General features: G+C 48.9%; 10 protein-coding genes across 10 annotated transcripts; 7 read left to right on the plus strand and 3 right to left on the minus strand.

The window, feature by feature from the left end:
* Window positions 1-1,698: 1,698 nt before the first annotated feature.
* ONS95_009009 (uncharacterized protein) lies at window positions 1,699-2,627 on the plus strand (the record flags this gene model as incomplete). Its single annotated transcript, XM_058502576.1, has 4 exons — window positions 1,699-1,786; window positions 1,910-2,080; window positions 2,175-2,354; window positions 2,458-2,627. The coding sequence occupies 4 exons, from the start codon at window positions 1,699-1,701 to the stop codon at window positions 2,625-2,627; spliced, it is 609 nt and encodes a 202-aa protein (XP_058361505.1).
* A 313-nt stretch (window positions 2,628-2,940) lies between these two features.
* On the plus strand, window positions 2,941-3,667 carry ONS95_009010 (uncharacterized protein; the record flags this gene model as incomplete). Its single annotated transcript, XM_058502577.1, has 2 exons — window positions 2,941-3,373; window positions 3,495-3,667. 2 exons carry the CDS (start codon window positions 2,941-2,943, stop codon window positions 3,665-3,667), a joined length of 606 nt encoding a protein of 201 aa, XP_058361506.1.
* Window positions 3,668-4,576, plus strand: ONS95_009011 (uncharacterized protein; the record flags this gene model as incomplete). The annotated part of the gene is made up of 2 exons (XM_058502578.1): window positions 3,668-3,929; window positions 4,014-4,576. 2 exons carry the CDS (start codon window positions 3,668-3,670, stop codon window positions 4,574-4,576), a joined length of 825 nt encoding a protein of 274 aa, XP_058361507.1.
* A 53-nt stretch (window positions 4,577-4,629) lies between these two features.
* ONS95_009012 (uncharacterized protein) lies at window positions 4,630-6,691 on the plus strand (the record flags this gene model as incomplete). Its single annotated transcript, XM_058502579.1, has 6 exons — window positions 4,630-5,206; window positions 5,306-5,467; window positions 5,775-5,867; window positions 6,014-6,046; window positions 6,119-6,264; window positions 6,389-6,691. The coding sequence occupies 6 exons, from the start codon at window positions 4,630-4,632 to the stop codon at window positions 6,689-6,691; spliced, it is 1,314 nt and encodes a 437-aa protein (XP_058361508.1).
* Window positions 6,692-8,403: 1,712 nt separating this feature from the next.
* On the minus strand, window positions 8,404-10,398 carry ONS95_009013 (uncharacterized protein; the record flags this gene model as incomplete). Its single annotated transcript, XM_058502580.1, has 1 exon — window positions 8,404-10,398. The coding sequence occupies one exon, from the start codon at window positions 10,396-10,398 to the stop codon at window positions 8,404-8,406; it is 1,995 nt and encodes a 664-aa protein (XP_058361509.1).
* Window positions 10,399-11,133: 735 nt separating this feature from the next.
* Window positions 11,134-13,150, minus strand: ONS95_009014 (uncharacterized protein; the record flags this gene model as incomplete). Its single annotated transcript, XM_058502581.1, has 3 exons — window positions 11,134-12,184; window positions 12,236-12,860; window positions 12,976-13,150. 3 exons carry the CDS (start codon window positions 13,148-13,150, stop codon window positions 11,134-11,136), a joined length of 1,851 nt encoding a protein of 616 aa, XP_058361510.1.
* Window positions 13,151-14,021: 871 nt separating this feature from the next.
* Window positions 14,022-16,856, minus strand: ONS95_009015 (uncharacterized protein; the record flags this gene model as incomplete). Its single annotated transcript, XM_058502582.1, has 2 exons — window positions 14,022-16,721; window positions 16,785-16,856. The coding sequence occupies 2 exons, from the start codon at window positions 16,854-16,856 to the stop codon at window positions 14,022-14,024; spliced, it is 2,772 nt and encodes a 923-aa protein (XP_058361511.1).
* A 190-nt stretch (window positions 16,857-17,046) lies between these two features.
* On the plus strand, window positions 17,047-19,364 carry ONS95_009016 (uncharacterized protein). The gene is made up of 6 exons (XM_058502583.1): window positions 17,047-17,248; window positions 17,303-17,563; window positions 17,614-18,232; window positions 18,287-18,731; window positions 18,813-18,842; window positions 18,908-19,364. The coding sequence occupies exons 1-4, from the start codon at window positions 17,101-17,103 to the stop codon at window positions 18,441-18,443; spliced, it is 1,185 nt and encodes a 394-aa protein (XP_058361512.1). The 5' UTR covers window positions 17,047-17,100; the 3' UTR covers window positions 18,444-18,731; window positions 18,813-18,842; window positions 18,908-19,364.
* A 238-nt stretch (window positions 19,365-19,602) lies between these two features.
* Window positions 19,603-21,015, plus strand: ONS95_009017 (uncharacterized protein; the record flags this gene model as incomplete). Its single annotated transcript, XM_058502584.1, has 5 exons — window positions 19,603-19,693; window positions 19,747-20,032; window positions 20,083-20,126; window positions 20,186-20,570; window positions 20,631-21,015. The coding sequence occupies 5 exons, from the start codon at window positions 19,603-19,605 to the stop codon at window positions 21,013-21,015; spliced, it is 1,191 nt and encodes a 396-aa protein (XP_058361513.1).
* Window positions 21,016-21,601: 586 nt separating this feature from the next.
* On the plus strand, window positions 21,602-22,879 carry ONS95_009018 (uncharacterized protein; the record flags this gene model as incomplete). The annotated part of the gene is made up of 3 exons (XM_058502585.1): window positions 21,602-22,003; window positions 22,052-22,352; window positions 22,401-22,879. The coding sequence occupies 3 exons, from the start codon at window positions 21,602-21,604 to the stop codon at window positions 22,877-22,879; spliced, it is 1,182 nt and encodes a 393-aa protein (XP_058361514.1).
* Between the last annotated feature and the right edge of the window lie 382 nt (window positions 22,880-23,261).

Here is a 23,261-nt window from a genome sequence, read left to right on the forward strand (position 1 = left end):
ATAACTTGATTCTCCATTGAACCTGAATTTCTGCAGATGATGCATCTCTTCCGCATTCTTGACTACATGCAAAAATGACTCATGGTGTTGTGATTGGGGCGGACTTCGCTCTCCTGCTCTGAATTGTTTGTTATGTCCTGCAGAGCTCGGTTCTCTTTCCAAATGATTCATCGTATCTTGACTTCATCTGGAAGCCATGGGACAACTGCGATTGCGACTGGTTCGATAGTTCTTCCAGAGTCGATGCAGAATGCTTGCTCTTCTGCAGGCTTTGAGCCGGCCCATACCAAGTCGGTTCTCGGCGCTTTCTTCAGAACTCGTCTTCTACCATACAGGCTGCACTATGTTTGCGAAGACTCGTGGCGATATTCCAAACCCAGCGGTTCTTCCTTGAGAATCCCAAAGATCAGATCTCAACTGCAGATGCGGCTCTTTCGTGATTGGTCAATGGCTGCAGATTCTATCACATCTTATAAACTAATGCGGCGGGCCGTACAAGCTGTACTGCTTCCGGAAAAGCACGTTGAGTGATATGCGTGAGGGCAGATAATTGATCCGTGGAGGGGTGGTGGCCAGGAGTCGATCGAGAGGTGCCGGGGTGTTGCAAATTGAGGGGCGGGGAGATCTCGCTTCGTTCCTGTGCGGCTGTCGTGATGTTTTGTGAACAACACTTCAAGTCTCGCTGGCGATGCACTGGCACAGCAACCACAACACGCATCATGACTGGTCCAGAAATCGATGGAACCGTGTATGTGACAGAGTCTGAAGCTTTAGGAATTTGTTTTGGCTCTTAGAAATGAAAATTGACGATTTTCTCTGCTCTTTGACTATGTAAAACCCTTGCGAGTGCAGGCCAGATTTCACAAGAGATAACCTGAACTCACATGCTGCCTGCAACTTTGCTTTGTTTGCTCTCATTCACTTCCCGAAGTTCCTCGAAACTGCCTCGTGGCACGCTAGCGTCAACGCAGCCTTGACCGCACTCTCGCCGTCGCCTACAAAAAGCCCTCTCCTCAGCCTCCAACCTCCTCTCCCTTTTCCTCAACCACAACTTCCATCAATCTTCTCTTTCCACCACAGCCCACCCGAGCCTTTCTCACACATCCACGTAAGCATTCTCCTCTTTCAAGTATACGTTGGTAAACTCTCTTTCGTCTCTCTATCTCTCACTGACTAGCTTCCTGATAGTTTCGCAGCTTCGCCACTTCGACCAAGGTCAACAAAACAGTAAACAAGCCACAACCCCAAGGTAAGTCAACCTATCATCAGCCCATTATCCTCATCACACCATCATTACTTCTCTCTGCCATCGTATCTGCCTACCTGCTGTATTTCCCACATTTCGTTGCTGGACGCGTCTCCGACGTCGATACAGCTTCGATCTAGTCCCTCACATCTGCCCCCACAAACACAAGCCAAACCACGTTTTCCTTCCTCCCCAGCAAATATCTGCACAGATCAGCTCATCCGTATCTGCTGCTTCTACTTGAATCGCTGTCATTGCGACGCGTTCAGATTTTCGCAGCCGCTCATTATTGATCAGCTCGATCACGGTACCCTGCACCCAACTTCCCTCTATCAGATAATCACCCTCTCCAGATCAGCCACTCATCTTCTGTTGACCTCACTTCGCCAACATATGGTTAATTCTCACTGACTCGTCATTTCACCTAACAGAAAACCCAAACAACCGCCAATATGCCAAATTGGAAGAGTTACGAATCTTCCGTCCGACTTCTGTCGGCCATTATCGCCGCCCACCCGGGACTGAAGCTCAACTACGACGGTACGTACTGACAAAATTTCCTCCCGCCCCTTCTTCGCCTCACACCCTCCTTCAATGCTGCGCGTCTCACTTGCTGTTCACTTCAAGTTTCCTTGGTGGTCCCTGATAATGTCTCTTCCTTAGACGTCGCTCGTTACTACGGGGATGGGGCAAAATACAAGTCTGTCTGGGACCGCATGAACATCATCAACAAGAATGCCAAGGCCATCGCCGCTGCAGTTGATGCTGGACAGGATCCCTTCACCGTCCCCTTGGATGATACCCAGACCACTGCCAAGTCTCAGAAGGCTCAAGGTATCCATGGCTGCTGCATTCCGCATCTTCTGCACATTGGGTTTTCCGCGTCTGATTTTCAGTTCATTTCCTGTTCTCTTGTTGATTTCATTAGACATCTCTTCGAGATTCGGTGGCGACTGCACCAAGTCCGCTATCGAGAATCGCTTCCGTCGTATCAAGTCCGATGCGAAGTTGATCAACGATGCGGTCAAGAATGGAGTTGATCCTATCACCATCAATGTTGGCGACACCGATGGCATGATCGCTATCGCCGGAACTGGTCGAGGCAATGGTTAGACCTTCACATCACCATACCACATGCACATTTCCTTTCGTTTTTGTCTTCGATACCTACAGCCATGCATCAAAATGAAGCCATATTGATGACATTGCAGAGATTGCTCGTTGTTATGGTGGTGATGCCACGGAAAGCGCAATTGTAAATGCCGTTAAGCGACAAGTTCGGCCACCTGTTAAATTGGTCCTTGAGACTCTGGCTGCTGGCGGTGACCCAGCTGACTTGGACCTCCCTGGCAAATGGAGAGGTGCACAGGGCAAGTTCTAGATACTGGTTACACTGCGCTGCACAATACACCCCTGCCTTGCGTTCTGGACGCAGAGCTTCATCATGTAAAGCCATATTGATGTCGCTGCAGATATTGCTCGCTGCTTTGGCACAGATGCAACTCCCAAGGCTGTCAGCCATGCTGTCACTCGTCTTGTGAGGCCATCTGTCAAGATGATCAACGATACTTTGACTGCCGGTGGAGATCCCAAGGATCTTGCAAGGGGCAAGTTTGAAGCAGTGGCACTGCACATTACATATTTCCTTTCTGTGTTCCATACTTGGATATGTCTCTTTCCTTGGGTTTTCATTAATGTCGTCTCCAGAAATCGTTTCTTGTTATGGTTCTACCACTACGAAAGTAGCCCTGCAAACCCATTTTGCCCGCGACATCACCCCCAATGTCAAGCTCATCCAAGATATCCGTGCTCAAGGCGGAGACGCAAAGGATGTTGTCTTGATTGAGGGTGTCCGTCACGGAAATCCTGGAAAGGGTCAGATCATTCGTCATCTATTTCAAGCACACTGCACATTTCTTTCTATCTCATTTCCCTGTCTCTGTATTGATGTACTCCTAGAAGTAGCCCGTTGCTATGGCAAATCCGTCAATGGAAAAGCCATCCGCAACTTCTACGACCGCACTATCAAGCACGATGTCAGGGCTGTCTTGGACACGCTGGAGGCCGGAGGTGACCCCGAAGAACTCCAGCTGTCTGGGATTACCAAGATTGGCGGCGGGACAAAGGGTCAGACACATACATATCCCAAACACCAACACAATTCCCTTATTCAATCTACTTGTTCCTTTCAAGTTTTCTTTTGGATTTTTGGTTCCCCACGCTACAGATATTGATGACCCGAACGCAGAAACTGCGAAATGCTTCGGCGATGGGCTCAAGGGTCATGCACTCTCGATGCACTTCCTCCGCAACATCAAGCCAACGTCCAAACTGATCCTCGACGCTATTGCTCGTGGAGAAGATCCGGCGAAAACTGTGCCTGTTGGCGGGGAGGCCAAAGGCGCTGGAGCGAAGGGTTAGATGACGATCTGTCTTGCACTCAACACCATTCCAATCCCTTTTCCTCAAAATTCATATTCCGATCACCCATTTACTGAAGCAGTACTGGCCAAGTACTTCGGTAGCGATGTCACTCCTAATGCCATCCAGCTTCAGATCAACCGCAATGTCCAGCCCACAGCCAAGAAAGTCAGAGAATTCGCCGACGGTGGTGGCGATCCCAAGGATCTCAACATCGGAGGCGGAGGCGATGACGATGGCAAGGGAGGCAAGCGTGGAAAGGGTCAGAGACCTACATTGCACATAACACACTTCACGATTCCATTCTGTTCATCATTTCCTCGTCCAATCCATTGACACCCAGCAGAGATGGTCAAGTACTTTGGCACCGATGTCACACCTGGCTCGCTCCAGGTTGCCGTCTGCCGCCATGTTACACCTCTCGTCAAGAAAGTCAAGGATCATGCCAATTCAGGTGGTGATTGCAAGAATCTCAACCTGGTTGGCGATGTTAAGACTGGAAAGGGTCAGATATCTGCCATGCTCTACACAATTCACGTTTTCCTTCTGTTTATTTTACTTTGCATTTTCTGTCCTGGCATTGACGTTCCCGCAGAACTGGCCAAGCATTTTGGTAGTGATACCACTCAAGGTGGTATCGCAAAGATGTTTTCGCGTCACATACTGCCTCAAGCCAAGCTTGTTCGCGACTGCGTCCAGTCTGGGGGAGATCCTAAGGATCTGAGCCTCGGAGGTGACGTCAAGGACACACCTGGCAAGGGCGGAAAGAAGGGTCAGACTATGCCATTTCAGCACTTGCATTCGTCATCTCGTGTCTATTTCTTCGGTTACTCTCTGCTTTCTGCTTTCTATCTATTATTTCTGTTACTTCCGATCTGTTTCCACCGATGTGTATTGATCAGACTTTAGAGATTGCTGCTTGTTTCGGGAGTGATGCAACCGTCTCAGCTCTCAGATGGCAGATGGCCGTCCCCATCAAGAAGGACGTCCAAGCCATTCTGAGTGCTCGTGCCAACGGCGTTGATATCAAGACTATCACTCTTCCAACTCTTGGTGGAAAGGGTCAGACTTTACATTCTAGCACCGTTCAGCACCGTTTCCTTTTGTCTTTTGAATGCATGCTCATATTATCCCAGAGATTGCTGGATGGTTTGGAAGCGATGCCACCGTCGGTGGTATCAAATTCCAGTTCTGCACCACAATCAAGAAGAACCTTGACGCTCTTCGTGATGGTCGAGCCAAAGGTCTTGACTGCAAGGACATTAAGCTTCCTAGTCTCTCTGGTCAGGGTCCATCTTCGATTTTCTTTCTACAGCACATTTTCTTTTGCTCTATACAACGGGTATCTGATGTCCCTTCTAGAGATGGCAGCTATCATGGGCAGCGATGTCACTTCCAACGGCCTCAAATTCCAGTTCACAGACCGTATCAGGCCTATGGGCAAGAAGCAGCAAGAGATGAGATCTGCGGGCTTAGACCCCAAGGATATCGATCTTGATAGCCTCTACAGTGCCAAGGGCGGCGGCAAAACTGGCAAAAGTCAGAGATTCGTTCCTATTTCTTATCCCAGCACTGCACAAAATTCACAGACATGCACACAAGTCGTGTTCTGGACGCCTTGTTGATTGTTGAACATAGACATCAGCAAGTACTTCGGAAAGGATAGCACCAAGGGTGGCATTGAATTCCAATTCCGAGCCATCAAGCAAGACGCCAAGCGTCAAAAGGCTTGCGCTGATGCTGGAGGTGATCCCCAGACTCTAGGCATTGGATCTGGTCATGTCAAGGCTGGTGGTTCTGGTCAGAACATTTGCTCTTCATTTCTTTTCTCTTTGTTCAAGCACAGCCTGCCTTAACTGCACACATTGCATTTTCCAACAATTGTTGATATTGACTTTTCTGCAGCGATTGCTCATTATATGGCTGATGGCACGACTACTGCGGCATTAGAGCATCGCTTCCGTCCCATCAAGAAGGAGGCTGAGACTCTCAAATGTGCTACCAGCTCTGATACTTTTCTTTCCTTCTCTTCTCCCGTTTTTTTTTTTCAGCATTTACAGCACAACTTTTGATGGTCCCGCGAATTTTGACATTGACTTCTGAACAGAAATTGCGCTTCGCATGAATGATGGGACTACAGCAGCTGCATTGCAGCATCGCTTCAGGCCTATCAAGAAGGAAGCCGACGCAATGAACGCTGGTAGCCAGCTCCATCTGCACTCCCCTCTCTTGCCACAACTTTCTATCCATCTCATTCCGTCCTCCTCTACCATCTCCTATTGTCCACTCCTCCCCGTCATCAAACCGCTTAACTTCTAAAAGAACACTCGCTAACTATGTCTGCAGCCATCGCTGGTCAATACGGGGATGGCGTTAGTGGTAAGGCTGTATCAACCTATTTCGAGCGCGCGCGCAAGGAACCTCATTGGGACTTAACTAAATCTGCTGCAGAGAACGGTGGATCCGCCGCCAAGAAGACACCCAACAAGCGTACTCCGGGTGGTGGTAAGCGTAAGAAGGCTGTCGATGGTGATGACGATGAGAGTATGGCCGAAACTCCTTCTAAGAAGGCAAAGAGTGCTCGTGGTGCTGTTAAGGCAAGTTCTTCCCATCCTCGTACTCATGAAAGTTGTGAGGTCCTGGAGACGGACTTCCTACCCGCAACCATGCTTAACAGAAGACTGTTTCTCATTGTGACATTCCTGCTAACACCTGACATAGACCCCCTCCAAGCGTTCCGCCAAGAGCTACACTGAGCACGACTCGGAGGTCGATGACGAGGATGTCAACGGCCGCGTCAAGCCCGAGAAGGTCGAGGACTACGGCGATGAGGACATCAGTGCCCCCGACTATAGCAACGCCCCAACCTACGCTACCAATGGCAATGGCAACGGTTACGGTTACGGTCGCGGCTATGGTCACTCCAATGGCCACGCCGTCTCCCAGGACCACTATACCTTCGAGGACAATGACAACTTCAACAGCCAGGACAATCACTACGGTGACGAGGACGAGGAGGTCTAGATTTTTCTTTTCCCCAAAGAAATTTCTGCGAAGTGCCATGTCAATCTTGTCTTTCTATCTCACATCTTCCCCCTCGCGAGAAATGCTGAATTTCAACGACGATCACAGCATTTCTCGATCGATCGATGGATGGACATATGGGATGGTCTTCGCATGATCAACGTTACCTCAATCCGCTTGTACAACATCAACCAACTCCCCCTTGCACAAATAGCACGTTTTTCTTCGCTCGCTCCCCCTTGTTTACATTTCGCGCCGCGTATTTCGACTACAACAAAAACCGACACAGTCAGCGCTTTCCCATACCAAAAGAGTGGCGTATCATGAGGCGTTCTGGGCTTGCTTTTCTTGCTTTTCTGAAATCGAAAATACATTACGATACGACATAACGATATCGAGATCCTCCCTCTCGCATCGCTGACTAACTTGCCTCCAGCAACACCAGCGGATGATTTCTCCTCTTGCTTGCTCGTTTACAATTGCTTGCTTGCATACGGCAGATTTCTTCTTCCTCTATCCACTCTGGCATTCACCAAACGACATTTTTCGACATGGTGATTCGCGATCTGGGATTAAGTTCTTGGATCCTCGCTTCCTCTTCTTCTTTAGGGAGGAAGAAAGTGAGAGATTTCGCCTACCTGCTATGTTTCGGTTTCGCTTGAGGTCGGTGGCATGACGGTTTGGTTTGTTTGCTTGGTTCTGGCTTTGCATTTCTCATTCTCACTCTTGCATAAGACATTTGATTGACAGATGGATAGGTGGATTAGATGGATGGATTGGGTTCTCTACTCACAAAACTGCACACACTTTCACAGAAGACTTGACGGATGGATGGATGGATGCACGGATTGCTCTCTTTCGGGGTCTTGGTGAGAAGATTCTTTGGGCAGACAGACATACATACAGACTTATGGTCAGATGGATGAATGTTGGTTGTTGGTTGGGTGGATAGCTTGTATTTAGAAACCCCCTTCCTTTCCTTCTTTTCCTGATGGTCTGCATTTTCCTTCCTTTCGATTGATGAGTGCTTGAGCTCGAGATGGGATGGGACAAGTGGTTTTCAATACAAATGAAGACTAATAGATTCCCTTTTACAATAATGGAAGTCTGATGTGATGTGTAAGGCAGGGTGTCAGAAAGGATGTGAGATGTGATATGCGCGACTGCTCTGCAGAGGTCTCCTGCTTCTTGCTCAGAACGCCAGAGTTCTAGGTAAAAGATACTCACTCCAGCGTAACCGATACCGGAATTATGTCAGTGTGCTTTATTCTGGCAAGGTGACGGTAGAGATAATCTTGATTTCAATGCTGTTTTGAGCTGTTGTACTGACTGGTTCGTAGTGCAGATAGACGTGATTTAGGTCGTGAAATTTCGAAACATATGCATTGCACTGGACTGCATTGGAATTGATGCTGAATTGGAAAATTAACTCCATTCGCCTTCGCCTTTGCCGCCTTTTGGTATGTCCGAAGTATCTTTTACAATTTCAGGAAGTCTATCTACATCCAGCACTGAATCGCATTCCCAATATATGTAGCGACAGCGCAATCTTCCAATCGCAGAAGTTGATATCTCCGAGTCCTCACTGGGTATCCTATCCTTGGTCCATATTCCCAATTCCGAGACTCACCAATCCACTCTCCATGCATCTTCGCTTCTAAAATGGTACCAAGCCTGCGAAGTTATCCACAACCCAGTTGTCAAGATCACTCTCAAGAAAGTAACAACTCCCACAATCCCTCCTTCTCAACATACCCATGATGAATAACATTCACCAACCAATACCCCTCCCTACACCCATCAACCACACTCTTACTCGCACTCCTCGTCGGATACACCCTCCCCCACTCCCCCCAAATCCCAAATGCCTCCTCCGCCCACGCACGGAAACTAACCTCCTCAATAATCGTCGGCGTAATGATTTCCTTGCCCAGGAACGCACCCCAAGTAACGGCATTCGTGCTGCCACCTCCCTCGCTATCAGGTGTATTGGGCGACGAAGAGAGGAAGGATCCTGAAGCGTTGGACGCGTACCATGATACTGTTGGTGCGATTTCGGAGGACGTGAGTTTAGCGTGGAGAGCTTTCCAATCTGCTTCTGGGATGAAGAGTTCTACGAACGCTTTCTGGAAGACGAATCCATTCTTGGGACCCCAGCCGAATATTGGGTCGGTGGATTTGACGCCGTTGACGGCTGGTTGGGATGCTACTGTCCACCAACCTTTCTGATTCAGTTTCAGGAGTTGCGATTTAATAGTGTTAGTTTCTTCGTTGAGACCTTGTTCGCTCCAGGGGAGAGCGGAGATTGAGCCTTCGATGTGTCGGATGAAGAGGGATGTTATGTCTTGGACCGAGGTTGGGAAACCCCAGAGCTTGATGGCCTGGTTGACGGACATGTGCAGACTTACACCATAGCCATCGATTTCTCCGTATGCAGGAGAACGGGCGTCACCCCAGCGGCCATTGGGGAAGTCGTCCCATGTTGCTTCGCGGCCTAGGGAGCCTTCGCCTTCTGAGATGGCGAGGGTGTTGGCGCGGGTGTTGACTGGTTCAGCAGGCACGGCGGCTTCTTCACCTGTTGTTTCGCGGTCCGGATTGGAGGTTTTGCTGCCGGAGATTATGACTCGGTTATGAGGATCTGATCCTATTGAGCTTTGGCGGCGAGCTGGGCGTTTCTGTGATAAGCCGTTGACTTGAAGAGATTCCAATGGTACCGGTACGTCCAGAATTGCGGATTCGGAGTCTAGTGGTGAGGATGGAATGAGATTCGTCCGTTCCAAGATGAAAGACACAGCCTTCTCCAAATTCAACGTGTAGAAATGGAATCCTCTTGGCCCAGGTGCTGGCTCTTTCTGAATATGTGTGACGATCTCGCTCACAATATCCACGCCCACCTTCTTCACCATCTCATCATCTCCCTTAACCTCATCCAGCCTACCCATAACATCTGGCGGCATCCTCGCATGACTCAACTTTGTCGTCCTCTTGATCATCTGATAGCTCTGAATTGGCATCATACCCGGTATAATCGGTATATCCTTAAACGCACCACTCTCATGTTCTCTCAGCCTCTTCTCAAACTTATCATACGCCTCCACATCAAAGAAAAGCTGCGTCATGATAAAGTCCGCACCAGCCTGCACTTTCCCCACCAAATACGGTAAATCATGCTCCAGACTCTGCCCAGCAGGATCACTCTCGTCAGCATGCCCCTCCGGATACGCCGCCACGCCAATGCAGAAATAATCCCCATACTGCTTGCGAATATACCTCACCAAATCCACCGCCCACTCAAACTCCTCTTCTTCCTCCTCTTGCTCCGCCCCATCCACGCCCAAATCCCTATACTCCTCCCCCCTCGGCGGATCCCCCCTCAGCGCAAGAATATTCCTAATCCCCAATGCCTTCGCATCCTCCAGCGCGCGATCCACCAGCTTCCGCGACATGTTCGTACATGTGAGGTGTAAGCACGTCGTCAGACCCAGCTCGCGCTGGCACAGCTCTGCGAGTTCCAGGGATTTTGTGGCTGTGGAGCCGCCGGCGCCCCAGGTGACGGTTATGAAGAGGGGGCGGAGAGCCCGCGACATGCGGTCGAGACGCGCGCGCAGGTTGGAGGAGCCCATTGTTGTCTTTGGGGGGAAGAATTCGAGGGAGAAGTAGGTGCTGCCTGGGGGGAGGGCGGCGATTTTGGTGGTTATTTTCTCCATTGTGGGGGAGGTTGTGTTTGGGTTTCGTGGTTTGGATTCTCAGTATGTATGGAGGTGGAAGATGAGGTGGTATTGAGTGTTCGACGATCGAGGGTAGGGGAAGGGAGGTCGAGGCCTTTTTAGGTTTGTCGTGGGAATGTGTATAAACTTTGTATGTTTTATGTGTCGTCGGGGAGGACAAGGCTGTTGATGTTACGGTAGTGGGGTAACGAGGGGAAATTTTTGGTGCAGTGGCATGCCAAGAGACGTGAATGTGGTGACCCCTGTCTTAATGTCTAGCTCCAATGTGGGACATCTACCATTCAGATGGGACTCTCTGAACTCTGCTGTAAATCTACAGTCCATTCATTCCAAAGACGTACTACCTCTCTGATTATACATTTCTGAGCAAGCAAACTATCAGGATGCTATCTTTCAAATTACAATCTTCAAGCTTTGCTACTGTAAACAAATCGAAATCAACAATAAAACCGATCGCGAGCTTCGTGAAACAGAAGGCGACTGTGTTGCAGGTAACCAAAACCCCCACGGCGTCCAGCCATACAAAAGGAATTGACACATCTCGTCACTATTCGCCATAGATGCATATGCAAGTCTCCTTCTTGTATTTCATCAAACCATGACTGCATTGATATTGACATTAACAAATTCGTAACCATTCTACCGATTGTATCCCAAGTAAGCAGCCGTCCTAGCACCATATGACAGATGCCTCCCAAGGACATATGTAGAGACCTAACAAGCCATACCCATCCCCAAATCACACACTTGCCCAAGATTCGCCTCATTAATCTCCGGCTCAATATCCTGCATCTCCTTCTTATCCTTAATCAACCAGAACGCCCTGATCCCCTCCGCAAACCTCTTACTACTCTTCTCCACCTCATCCTCATCCACAGCCGCAAAGCAAAGACGGTAATACTGCCATCCCTTCTCCGCTCTGATCTCCTCTGTAGGACTGAACACCGAGCCAGGACTAGCGAGCACAAGGTATGGCACTGTGGTGAGAAATACCCAGAGGAGTTCGGACATCTTGGGACCGGGAACGACGCCTGCCAGTGGGTGCGTGTCGAAATGCATGTGTACCCAAACGAACATGCCTGCACGTGGCCAATCGAACGAGAACATCTTCGTCTTGGAGATCACAGCCCAGTCAGCGTCAGCGATTTGGTTTGGTGTTTTCTGCTTGAGCAAGAAACGGCCTTCCTCGAGCTGCGTGCACATCCTATTCATGCGGTTCTCGTAGTTGCCTCGTAGACCAGCCAGCCAACGCACCCAGCCGTCGGTCTCCCAGCCTGTGAATGCCAGTTGGTCCTTCTTGGATTTCTTGGAGAATTCTGCCAAGGCAGGTTGAGGGCCCATGATTAACTCTGAAAGCATGGATTGTACAAAACCGGAGGGTTGTTGCGTGGAGCATTCTGTGATGCGGAGGATTCTTTCGATAATTGCGGGCTGCGCTGTAATCCATCCGACTCGGCATCCTGGCGCGACAGTCTTGGAGAAAGTGTCGAGGCGGACGACTCGGCCGTCGTAGTCTACATTGAGGTATGATGGCACGAGACTGTCGATGAATGGATATCCAGACTTCTTAGCGAACTCATGGATTGGTTGTGGAGCTGGGGTAGGGAGGTTCCGTGCCTCTGCTTCCCTTCCAACTGCTGATGGGAATTGAAGATACCAGTATGGATCGTCTTCGATAATGATAACATCATACTTGCTGCAAATGGCGTAGAGCTCCTTGCGACGCTTAACGGACAGAGTTCCGCTGGTTGGATTCTGCCCAATGCTGTGCGATGTCAATATCACATCCAAACGAGCAACCTTAGACAGTACTCACGTAACAGTGTACAGCAAATGCGGTCTCTTTCCCTTCGAATCATCCCAGTTCTCAAGAACATCCTCCAGTCCACCAGGCCCATAGGGCAGCATACCCTCCAAGTCGATAGCCACAGGCACAATCTGTACTCCTCTTGGAGCAGCAGCTTGCAACGCATTCATATAGGCAAATTCCTCACACAGCATACCCGGGCGCTCGCGCACCCAATCCTTCTCCTCGCTCCAGACATTCGTGAAAGCCTCCAGCGCCTTCGCCATACCATCCGTACTTCCACACGTAAGATTGATCTCTGGGCCTCCAGCATACGGGACATTAGGATGGAGGACTTCGCGGGTGAATTGGCGGAGGAAGGAGAAGAGTGGAGGGTATCCTTGCGCAGTGCCGTACTGTAAAGCTGTTGTGAGATCGATCTTTTGGATTGGGTTCTTGATGGCGGATGTATGTGGCACGGTGATATGCGTGGAGGATGTGACATCTCTGCCATTCTTCAGGCTGGTCTTCTCGAGTGTCTTGGAAAGGTCTTTATATGGATCGTTTGGATCATTCGGAGTAGGCGTCCAGCGCTCTGGCTGCGCGATCTGGGCTTCGAGAGTGTCGAAGGGGAATAATGAAGCATTGGGTAGACCTGCAATATAATATGTATCAGCGTCATTGATGTCTAGATAGCAAGGCGATAACGCCAAATGTTGACTTCCACCCCACCTTTACTATCAGCAAGGAAGAAGGAATTGCAAACTCACCTCCTGCCAGGTTACCAATTCCTGGGATTTGGAAGTACTGATAGAACTTCTTGATTTGACTCTCCTTCCGCGCAGCTGTGACTCTCGACAGGTGATGGCTGAGATCCAATGGTGGTTTGGGACCAGTCTGCTCCGTTGCCTCGTGCTTCGAGACATATTCGAAGTCTGCCATCATGACTTGAATGCCTTTCTCTGTCTCGAATAGAGGTTATCTAGTCAAAGCTTATCCGTGCTTGGTATTTCCAAACAATGCAGGATACCAGATAGATAGGAAATGGAGGAGCGAGACGGTGAGATGGATGGAACAGAATGGATGATGTGAAGATCTGATTAGAGGAGAGGAAGTTGACCAGCTTCCCGATAAGGAACGAGATAAAAGGTAGCTTACATAGCTCGATACTTATCTGAACGCCGTGCGTGAATGGGAATTTGACCGTTTTCTTACAAAGCATGTCTGGCCCATTGGCTGCTCTCGTCGGCGTCGGAATTCGGAGTCATTCCGTCTGTGTGATTAGTTGACAGGATGTGAAGAGGGGCTAAAGGGCGCCAGAGCAGCTTTTCTCTTTGGATCTGAATATGAAGTGACGAAACATTGCGCCAGATGTGCAGAGGATGAGGAAAGTTGAGAAAGATGGGTTTTGTACTGTACAGTACGAATACCCCGGACAGTTTCCCCGCTTGGAGAGAAACACTGCAGCCGTTGGCTGTGGCTCAGAGCACGACATGAGGCGTGATAATGCGGATCCGCTTGCCAAGGCTACCTTATTCGCGTGGGTATTTGCTGACCCCTTTTCCAAGCGAGAACCTTGAGGGTTTGTTTTGATTGTAGGACATTATGTGCAGTGTCTTGTTTGGAAAACTACCTACTGCCTGCCCTTGAAATCAGATTACAATGCAGGCTTTGAGGTTGGGATAGCCCAAAGACACTCAGAAAGATTAGAAGTCATATTGGGTATCTAACGCCGTCCACATGTAGCTGTCAACAAACGTTCTCGAGAGTGCAGTAGCACCAAAAGGTGTATCCCTATAATCTTGACACGATGCCTTTACCGATACCCCATGGTCCCACTGTCATTCCCTAGACCAGACTCCAGAATCTCGCCCAGTAACTCCCAACTCCTAGCTGCATCTCCTCCTCCCACCCTCGCAACTCCCTTCAATCCACTCGCTACAAAGCGAACTAGCCTATCGAAATCTGCCTTCATCTTCCTCAGTCTTTCGAGATATGAAAGTTCCTCTTTGTCTCCACCACCGGGCGAGGATAAGATACTCAAATCAACATCGAAGTCCTCATTCTCCTCGTCAGAACTTGAATCCAGGTCTTTCTTCGCTGACTTTGGCACTTTCATGAATCGCTTGGCTTTCTTCCTGGGAGTTTGCAAGCCTAGACTTGCCATTGAGAGATCCATCATCTCTTGTTGATGTTCCATGGCCTCCTTATTGGATGCTGCATTAGCAGCTTGAGCGTCTTCGAGCTTGATTCCTAGATCTAGGATCTTGAGAATGGTTTTATGGATCAACTCTAGTTTACTTCCAAGAAGTGCTTGCTCGGTTGCTGCTTTTATATACGCCGAGTGGACCTGAATCATGGCGTCTACATCTTCCGCTGCTTCCAGATCTGCTCGCATCTTTTGTGTCAGTGGCTCCAGCACAAGTGATGTCAGGTAATAGTAGAGCATCTGGTCGAACCACAGCAACCCCGTTCGCAAGACGTAGTAGATCGCACGCTCGTCAGTGCTACTGGTGGCAGTCAGTCGATCAGAGATCAGACGCTGTCGAGTGAGGATGTGGGAACTTCGTCGAATCTGAAGCAGGAATGTGAATATCCGCCTATATGATGTGATGGTCCCTGGGGTGAGGATGATCTGTATTGGCCACGACAGATGATATCTGAATTCTAGAATGGTCAGGACCTTTACTGTCCTTCGGCAATTTGCGACATCTCGGTGCTTGCGAGGAATGGTCAACACGTTTGTTCGAAGTCGATCGGGGTTCACAGATGGAATTGAGCCGAAGGTGCTCTGGGACAATTCCGTGAGAGTAAATTGGTCATTCCAGGATGCGTTCAAAGTGTCAAGTTTATCGAAGACGTTGGAGAAGAATCCAGATGCTGTAATGCCGTCTGCCATAAAGTAGACGTAAGAAAAAGCATCTAGTGACCTTTGAAGGCCACATGAATCGAACAGTGTCTTTCGGAGGATCGACGATGCGTGATGATGCTTGCTCTGGACCCAGCCGTCGAAGGCAGTATCGAAAAGCTCCGGGAAAGGAGCAAGCCAGACGGATGGAGTACACACTGTATCGAAGTCAAGAAGCGGTTCCGGCCCTCCCGTAGATCGTAGCGATTCATATTGGTTCAAATGCTTCAGTACTACCACACTTTTCCCAGTATTGAAGATCTTGTTTGCAGCAGCTTGAAGAAATTTGGGTGCATGTAAGACACCATCTTGGGTTCTCCGGATCTTAAATCGGGTCTGCCACAGGGAAGCCAGCTCCACATCTCCAATTGCTTCCGAAACGAAGAATACTTTGTCGTCCTTCGCCAGCTCTCCTTCTTCCATCCATGTCCTCATCGGCCGTAAGTACATGCGGAAGCAGTCGAAAAATATGCGTCCCATGAATTCATAGGTTTTCTCGTCTCCGTTCATTTGTGAAGTGCAGGTATCGTCGTAAATCATTTCCAAGTATCGAAATGCGTGAGCATATCGCTCAGTTTCTAGCTTCTTGATGATATTTGAAAGTCGGACAAGGGGATATATGTGAGATGCGAGTTCGTCTTGAACACTCAGAAGACTGACAACAACATCTTCTTCGGGGGAGATGAACCGCTGCTGGATTTCCGACAGCGCTTTTTCGAAGTCGTGAACAAGAGCCTGTAGGGTGTTCTGCAACACTTGGAGTAATGGAATGCTCTGTGGCTGCTTGATCCATGATCGAAGACGAGCGAGGCACGATCCATCGTCGGCAAAGGATTTGGCAAGCTTGAAGAACGCTTCTGCAGATATATGCTTCAGCGCATAACCTTTCGATGGCCGAATTATCGTCTGCTCTTTAGGATCGACCTCGAAGAGTGACGTTGGAAGCCCCCCTAGCATAAAGAGAACCTCCCGGATAGCCTGGAGCTCCGTTATGCTTTTCTTCACTGTTTCCAGTTTTACCCCAAACACATTTGGAGTCTTCTGCCAGAACTGCTGCTTTCGTAATTCCTGCAGTGCTACTTTGTCGATAGTGTCAACAGTATGGTCTTCTGGACGCCTGTTGAGCTCATCCTCGACACTTGACTGCGCAGTCGTGCCCGAATGTACTGAAACATCCGATCGAGAATCTTCATACCAATCCTCGCCCTCCGAATCTTCGGCTGCAAAGTCGACATTCCGCCAGACACTCTTCTCTCGCAACAGAGGATCCTCTGCAGCGAGGTCCTTCCATTTCAGAGTCGGTCCAGCATCTGGTTCAGGCTCCTTTAAAAAGTCCAACCTCTCCAGCTTTGACTTCGATACTGGCTGATCCGATAGCTCAAGAAGAAGATGTAGAATTTCCGGGGTCCATTTTACTTCTAAGGCCGTCAATTTATCCAGTCGCTCCCGTAATGCATCTGCCAGGGGATCTTCATTGTAAACTCGCAGCTTCTCTTCCAGACCATCCAGTTGGCTTGTGACATCGAATTGATTTGTTCGTGGGTAGTTGTTGAAGCGCAAAGCTCGTAGCGCAGTTTCTCGATGTATATTGAACCTTGCCTGGTCTGACTGTGCCAGAGATTAGCAAAGGCTGTAACATGGAGAAGTTCTGTTTCGGGGGATATTGTTTACCTTTGCTGAAGTAGAAGTGAGGAGCTGCACAAGCTCATCTGTCAACCCCCCTAGCTTTGCAATATGCGCCATTGCCACAAGACCATCGACGCAAATATTTCTTATAGCTGCTCCTTTTCTGTTGATAATGCACGCGTCTGGGGAGACGCGCCGTGGTCATGATGAGAGATATCTGCCTGAGGCATTGAGACATGTTGATGGGATTACGGGAACTTCCGTTAAGGGGATCGATCCCAGATCTGAGTGTGAGGCGCAACTTGAGGGCACAGGACTTTTTTGTTGGAGAGATACAACACTCCTCTCCTCCCCAACCATCATGGCGATAGCGAAACCCATTCGAGTGCTAGGTCTGGCAGCTGTAGGATTATGGATTTTCTTCCTATACCAAATATTTGGCCCAACCAGGTATCCCAAAGGCCCTGGTGATACCCTCAAGAATATGGACAGAGACCCCAACCTGGACCGTATGCGCCCAATTGGCCCTGAAATGGTATTTCTTTAGCTGATGCACTATACAGTCACAGATGAGCCTGAAGGATTGTTGTGGAGGGCGGACAAAGGATACGGGTTAGGTGCTGAAGGGACGAATCGAATAAACGCTACCCTCCTATCTTTGGTTAGAAACGAGGAGGTTGATGGCATGGTACAAGCCATGCGAGATCTCGAAAGAACGTGGAATTCGAAATTTAATTACCCATGGACCTTCTTCAATGATGTGCCATTCTCGGAGGAGTTCAAGAGGCGGACGAAGGCAGAGACGAAAGCAGAGTGTATATATGGTATGATGGATTGAAGCCTAGGCACAGGAAATTGCTGACAATTTGTTCAGAAACTATTCCAAAAGAACACTGGGACGTTCCCTCATGGATCGACGAGGAGCTCTTCCAAGAATCCGCCAAAATCCTCAAGGAGAATGATATCCAGTACGGAGCCATGAAGTCCTATCATCAGATGTGCCGATGGAACAGTGGTCTCTTCTACAAACACCCCGCTCTTGCGAACACACAATTCTATTGGCGAGTCGAGCCAAAGGTCCATTTCTTCTGCGATGTGGACTATGATGTTTTCCGATACATGCAAGACCACAATAAAACCTACGGCTTCACGATCAATCTGTACGATGCGCCACAATCGATTCCTACGCTGTGGCCCGAGACTACGAAGTTCGTTGCTGCTCATCCCGAATACCTTCACGACAACAATGCGATGCAATGGCTGTCAGATGCGACAAGGAGACCCGAGCACAATATGAAAGCGAATGGATACTCCACATGCCATTTCTGGTCCAATTTTGAGATTGCGGATATGAGTTTCTGGAGGAGTCAAGCGTATGAAGACTATTTCAATCATCTGGATCGTGCGGGTGGATTTTTCTATGAGAGATGGGGAGACGCACCTGTGCACAGTATTGCTCTTGGATTGTTCGAAGACTCGAGCAAGATCCATTGGTATGTTTTTCCCAATCAACTGCTGATAAGCCGCGCAAACTAACAAGTAAACAGGTTCCGTGACATCGGATACCAACACATCCCGTACTTCAATTGCCCCAACTCACCGAAGTGCAAGGGCTGCATGACCGGCCGCTTCACAGACGGCGAGTCCTGGCTCATGAAAGAAGATTGCCGGCCGAACTGGTTCAAATATGTTGGAATGGGATAGACTGTACTTTTATGACACGATCTGGGAATGGTTAGGGTGTATTTATGTCAGCTTGAGTGTTTTGTGATCTGAGTGAGCATTGGCAAGGCGTTCGGAGGGCACAGGTAACTGTACAGTAATAGTCTTATCTGGATTAGAGGATTCTTTCTTCAATTGTAGAATGGAGGCGTTGATGATCACGCCACTTCCTTCCATATCTTTCCTTTATCTTGCTTCGAGTTAAGTGATTGCAGGTGTGGACCTTCGAAAGGTTACGTACGGGAACTCTCTTAGCGGACTGTTGATTCGGTGAGTGACTACCCTCTTGAACAGTACCTAGGCAGCTAGGTACCAGCGGGTCATTGCCAAAGTCTGCTGACAATCTCACAGCATCGTGTATTCCTGCTGAGTTACTAAGAAGTATGTTTTCGGCATTTATCCCATCGGACGTAAATACCACTTCTCCTCTGCTTACCCGACCACAGCCTGGCCTAAACGCCGATACAGTCACGGAGCATGCAATATGCAAGGCTGACAACCATCACTATGGACTGATACGATTATATCGAATGATGAATGATGATCGCCGGTACACGTTGAGAGACTTACATTCATGCTTCAAGCCTACATAGGTACATAGAGCGCCCGCACATATTCGTTCCTGCGGCAATGCAGTCGGGTATCTCGAAGTCTACCTAAGTCTTGACCGCTCACTCTTACTTAAATCATACGTCACGAAGAAAGAGAAGTATTGAGAGCTCGGAACTCCGTAACAGGGTTAATTGAATAAGGCAAATGTTTTGCATTGTGCAAAAGGAATATTATTGGTTGGGTATCGGAGATTTGCCCAGCGTTGTTGATTTAGCTCGCGGGTAGTTCGCTAGAGCGAGGCTGGGAAGCCAGCCGAGGTTTGAGGGGTACAGATTCCTGGATCGCCGTCTCGGTGGAGGTTATCCCTCTGCGGGATGCAGAGATTGAATACTATTTAGTATCTCTGGTCTCCTTTGTCTTCATTTCTTGGATTATCAATCATGCTGTGCCTCTTCTCGTGATATTTACCTCGCCAGTTAACCACACATTCGATCCTCTTTCCCTAGAGAGCAACTGGCTATTTACCTCCAGCGACTTGAAAGCTAGAATCGTAGACCATTGAGATAGATTCAATATTCACAAATTCAAGATGCCAGGCCAAACTTTCGAACAGCGGATGCAGGAGGCTGTGAAGAATCGAGAGATTCCCGGAGCTCTTCTGATCGCTGGTGATAGAGAAGGTAACAGCATCCCACAGTTATTCAGGTCTTGAGAGAAGTCTAACAAACTCCAGGCAGATACCGGTACGAGAAAGCTTTCGGGTTACGCTCACTCAAAGACGCTACCAATCCTGATCCTATGAAGCTTGATGCTGTCATGTGGCTTGCTTCATGTACCAAGCTTCCCACCACAATTGCGGCCGTGCAATGCGTTGAGCGAGGACTGTTGAAGCTCGACGAGGATGTTACGAACATATTGCCTGAGTTTAAAGGGGTCAAGATCTTGACGGGGTTTGAAGAGGACGAACAGGGGAAAGAAACGCCAGTGTTGGTAGAGAATACCAAGGCGATCACTCTCAGGTGAGACCAAATCACTCCAAAAGGTTTGAAAGTGCTGACTGTTTGACCAGACACCTCCTTACCCATTCCTCAGGACTCACATATGATTTCTTCAGTAAGCAATTCAAGCACTGCAAGCAAACCGAAATCTGTACTAACGAGTTCTCTTTACAGATCCGTTGATGACACGATACCGGAAATGGCAGAAGAAAACACCAGACCTCAACACTTCCCAAGACCTCAAAGAAGCTTTCCTCTTTCCCCTCCTCTTCGTACCAGGTGAAGCCTGGGAATATGGCGTAGGGATTGAATGGGCTGGCTGGATGGTCGAGCGCGTCACCAACATGTCGCTCGAGGCTTACCAGCAACAAAACATCTGGGGTCCGCTTGGCGTCAAGAGCTTTTCGTTCTTTCCGAAAACAAAACCAGATCTCATGGCCAAGATGACAGATATGAATGACCGGGAAGGAGGCGTTACGATGTTCGGTACGACGGCAAATCCAACCGGCAAGATTGTGCATAGAGAGGGAAAAGAGCTCTGGAATAGTGGTTCCGAGACGTGTGCTGGTGGTGCGGGTTGATATGCTGCGCCTATTGATTATCAGAAGTTACTGTACAGTGTTTTGGCTGATGATGGGAAGTTACTGAAATCGGAGACGGTGAAGGAGATGTTCAAACCGCAGTTGACGGATGCTTCGAGGGCGACTTTGATGGAGATTTTGAAACTGTCCGAAGTCAACAACACATTTGGTGGTTTGCCTCTCGGTACTAAGGTTGACTGGGGATTGGGTGGGATGTTGGCCATGGAGGATGTTGGAAGTAGAAGAAAGGGTACTATGTTTTGGGGTGGATACCCGAACTTAATGTGGTTTGTCGATCGTGTTGGTGGTATTTCTGGGATTTATGGAAGCCAGCTCAACCCGCCGGGAGACCCGAAGACCATTGAGTTGTTCATGCAGTGGGTAGAGGAGCTATACAAGAAGGGACGAGAAACCAAGTTGTAGATGAGGAAACTTCGTCTTATTTTATCGGCACCACTCGCAGGACTTTCAGATGGGCTACACCTGTTAGTGCAAGTAATAGATTGTTGAATGTGTCAATTCAATCTTTTGGCACTTCTAGTTCCGGGCTTCAATTGTCTTTTCGTCTCAAGTTGCATTATTCGAATGACACAAAGCTGCCTCCTGAAATTTGAATGTTGGTTCCATGCGATTAGTGCTGTTACAAAGTTCTTCTTATGTGCTAGCTCAACGCGTGGGTGTTGTTGACATACTTCCGAGACCGTTTGAAGCAACTAAGCGAGCGGTATCCCATCAACAGGACATTGGTGGCAGGTGCGATCGTCAGGAGCTTCCAAGTCAAGCCCACTGATGTTTTCATGAGAAATAAGTGAAATGCGGAGAATTAGGGAGTGGAGAAAGCACGATGGATCTGCGATGTACCCTCCCCCAGATTTTTCGTCGTCAACCGTAGACCTTTCCATCCACGTTAACACAATCACTTCTCCACCCTTATCCTTATCCACCTAAGCATCTCCTACCTACCTGGCCCTCTTTCATACATCATCAAATACTCTGATCACGACGCAACATGGATGCTCGATTGGCCCCGGCATTGGCCGACAACAGGCTAGGGTCGTTGGTTCGCGCTCCTACAATGAATCTCAATCGCGAAGGAACCAGTCTCTCCCGTGTCGATCCTCTCAAGCAGATATTCAGGAGCTTGTTCGAACTCATTCACCCCTCTGCTCGGGGTCATGTTGTTGCTGTCATCGGCGAATTCCTTGGTACCCTCATATTTGTCTTCCTGGCATTTGCTGGTGTCGAGGTGGCCGGTGCATCATCCAACAAAGAACAGGGAGATGGGGTTTCCACAGCTCCGCCTGCTGCCTCGCCAGCGCAATTGCTCTATGCTTCTCTGTCTGCTGGTTTCAGTTTAGTCGTCACTGCATGGACCTTCTTTCGCATCAGTGGAGGCTTGTTCAATCCCGTGGTATGCAGCTCCAAGCTAAACTCAACCAATTGACTGATGGTACTGCAGATATCACTCGGCATGGCTTTGATTGGCGCCATCACTTGGGCCAGGTGCGCACTTCCCTGCGTCGCCCAAACAGTCGCCACTATCGCAGCCTCATATATGGTCTATGGTCTATTCAATGGTGGTCTGAATACCGGTACAACTCTTGGTGGTGGAACAACCCCGGCCCAAGGAGTTGTGATTGAGATGCTCTTAACAGCTCAATTGACCTTCGTGATCTTCATGCTCGCAGCAGAACACCATGCTGCTACATATCTGGCTCCTATAGGCATTGGCTTGTCGTACTTCGTTGCAGAGCTTGTTGGTGAGTATTGGGCGAATGATATATGATCTGCGGTATTGACCTTATCAGGCTTGTTCTGGACAGGCGGCTCGTTGAATCCAGTTCGCTCTCTTGCTCCATGCATCGTCAATCACTCATTCCCTAGCTACCACTGGATCTACTGGGTTGGACCAATTGCCGGAGTGGTACTTTCCGTGATCATCTATAAGCTTGTTAAGGCTTTAGAGTATGAATCAGTCAACGGAGAAGAGCACGACGATCCTCTTGATATCCTACCCAGGGTAGTTCAGAGCCGCAAGCCTTCCTCAGTCGTTGCTCTTGCAAGCAACCATTCTGGATATGAATCCATCCGAGTCTCAACACCGACACCACCTTCATTGAAGCCAAATCCACAATCGGCTCCAGCCAACACAGCTTCAAAGACAGAGATGACTCCAGCGATGGTTCCAGCGATGACTCCAGCAAGACCAGAGGCAGCTGCTGCCCAGGATCCTGCAGAGAAGAAGAAGGAGAAGGTTGATCAACTTCCGGAATGCTTTGCTGATTAGAATAAGACCTAAATTTGATGCCAACCGCAATTAGTGTTGTTAATTGATGCTTTGGTAGGACAGATTCCTGTAAAGTAGTCTCCGGAAGGGAGGTGGAAAAGGAAGACATCCTCCCCCAAGATTGGATTCTCTGGACGCCATTTGGTCGTCGAACACAAACTTGACCCTTGAAGGTGAAATAATTTGCCTCTGATAACGTGAAGTGGAAATTGCATATGACAGGCTAGAAACTGCTTTCTTACGGTCGTTCAAGTGACCAAATCTGACGCCTGTCTGATGCAAGGCATACAGGCAATTCAGGAAGTCTGGGAACCATCGTGTAAGTGTGTGATCGTCTCAGGAGATTGATCCGTCCTCGGACGTGGTTATTAAAACGTTATTC

The sequence above is a fragment of the Cadophora gregata genome (assembly GCF_030347475.1).
Source record: "Cadophora gregata isolate MNR1 chromosome Unknown scaffold_3, whole genome shotgun sequence".
Taxonomy (NCBI): domain Eukaryota; kingdom Fungi; phylum Ascomycota; class Leotiomycetes; order Helotiales; family Ploettnerulaceae; genus Cadophora; species Cadophora gregata.

Excerpts from the sequence above, each read along its gene's own strand:
- ONS95_009016 (XM_058502583.1), top strand. The coding sequence starts at position 17,101 with ATGGCGATAGCGAAACCCATTCGAGTGCTAGGTCTGGCAGCTGTAGGA. Across the intron at positions 17,564-17,613 it reads GAAAGCAGAGTGTATATATG|AAACTATTCCAAAAGAACAC; the intron begins GTATGATGGATT and ends CAATTTGTTCAG. Across the intron at positions 18,233-18,286 it reads GACTCGAGCAAGATCCATTG|GTTCCGTGACATCGGATACC; the intron begins GTATGTTTTTCC and ends ACAAGTAAACAG.